General features: G+C 48.8%; 1 protein-coding gene across 1 annotated transcript in view; it reads left to right on the top strand.

Annotated features, from left to right (window-relative positions):
• Rdm1 (RAD52 motif containing 1) overlaps positions 1-1,285 on the top strand; it is a 10,632-nt gene that overhangs the window by 2,380 nt on the left and 6,967 nt on the right. Inside the window, exons 3-4 of the mRNA XM_031353668.1 lie at positions 238-360; positions 776-935. Of these exons, the coding sequence (XP_031209528.1) occupies positions 238-360; positions 776-935 (283 nt within the window). The remainder of the gene's footprint in view (positions 1-237; positions 361-775; positions 936-1,285) is intronic.

Below are 1,285 nucleotides of genomic sequence, written 5' to 3' on the forward strand. Positions count from 1 at the left end.
AAAAAAGGTACAGTTTTAAGCACAGGTTAGCCTTGTACTGGCTATGATCAGAGAAAGATGATCTTGAACTTCTGATCTTCCTGCCTCCGCCTGACTGCTGGGATGGCAGGAGAGTGTCTCCATGCCCTATTTATCCTGTTCTGGAACTGAATTTACATTTTTATGCGTGCCAAACAAGTCCTTTACCAATTGTTCTTGCCTCCCTCTCTTTTTTTTTTCTCTCTCTCTGGACTGCAGGTTCGTCTTGGTACCAGACATAAGACACTGCAGCATCAGGCCTTTGCCCTAAATAGCTCACGATGCCAGGAACTTGCAAATTACTACTTTGGCTTCAATGGATGGTCAAAAAGGATCCTCAAGGTAAACCTTGCAAAGTTTTCACTAACAACACACTCTCCCTTGCACATAATAATCATAGACTTCAGGGCGGATTTCATGGGGCTGTGGGAGGACATGTCAGGGGCCATATCTGGTGAGGACAAGTTGATGTGTTTGACCTGGGCCAGCCTTGAGAGTTAGGAATGGTAACCCCAGCTCACTGGCAGATGAAGTCCTCAGTTTCTCCAGTGTTTGTGTGTTTAGTAAGATGTGGCACTTGCTTTTGGAAGCAATAGGATGCTCCAGCTGTTAGCAGGTGTTTGGGGGTTAGTGTCTTCTTTTTCCATTGAATTCTCAAGCAAGCTGGGGCTGGGGCTGAGCAGTGGAGAGCTTGCCCAGTAGGCGAAGCCTCCAGCTTGGTAAGGAGACCCTAGGACTTGAATCCAACCCCTCCCAGATGCAGGAGCTCTCTGGACAGGAGGAGGCGGCTCTCGCTGTGCCCCTGCAGGAGCGGAACCCCCAGTTCTTCTGTGTTGTAGAGGTGGTGCTGCCATCCTATAGGTGCCGGAGTCCTGGAGTCGGCCTCTCTGAGGGGCCTCTGCCCCAGCTGGAGGAAGGTCTGTCCTTGGCTCAGGGAGGGCAGCAGGGGTGGATTTGTCGTGAGTCTGTCTGTCTCTCAGTCTTTTCTTCCTTCTCTCCATTCTTTGTCAGCTACTAGCCAGGCCCTTCCAAAGCCTAGGCAGACTAGATTAGACTGAAGTCTTAGGCAGAATTGGTTTAGTTTGCCTTGTAATAGAGACTTTCACCTTAAGTGGATGCCTGACAAACCCTTTACACTTACAACAGAATTGCCCTTCTGCCCAGAGGCTTAGGGGAGGCCGGAAATGGTGTGTCTCTAGTTTTTGGTCAAGGACTTGCTTTAGGTTGAAATAACTGGCCAGGGTTCCTTTTTTTTTTTTTTTTTTTT

Source organism: Mastomys coucha, unplaced genomic scaffold (assembly GCF_008632895.1).
Source record: "Mastomys coucha isolate ucsf_1 unplaced genomic scaffold, UCSF_Mcou_1 pScaffold5, whole genome shotgun sequence".
NCBI lineage: Eukaryota > Metazoa > Chordata > Mammalia > Rodentia > Muridae > Mastomys > Mastomys coucha.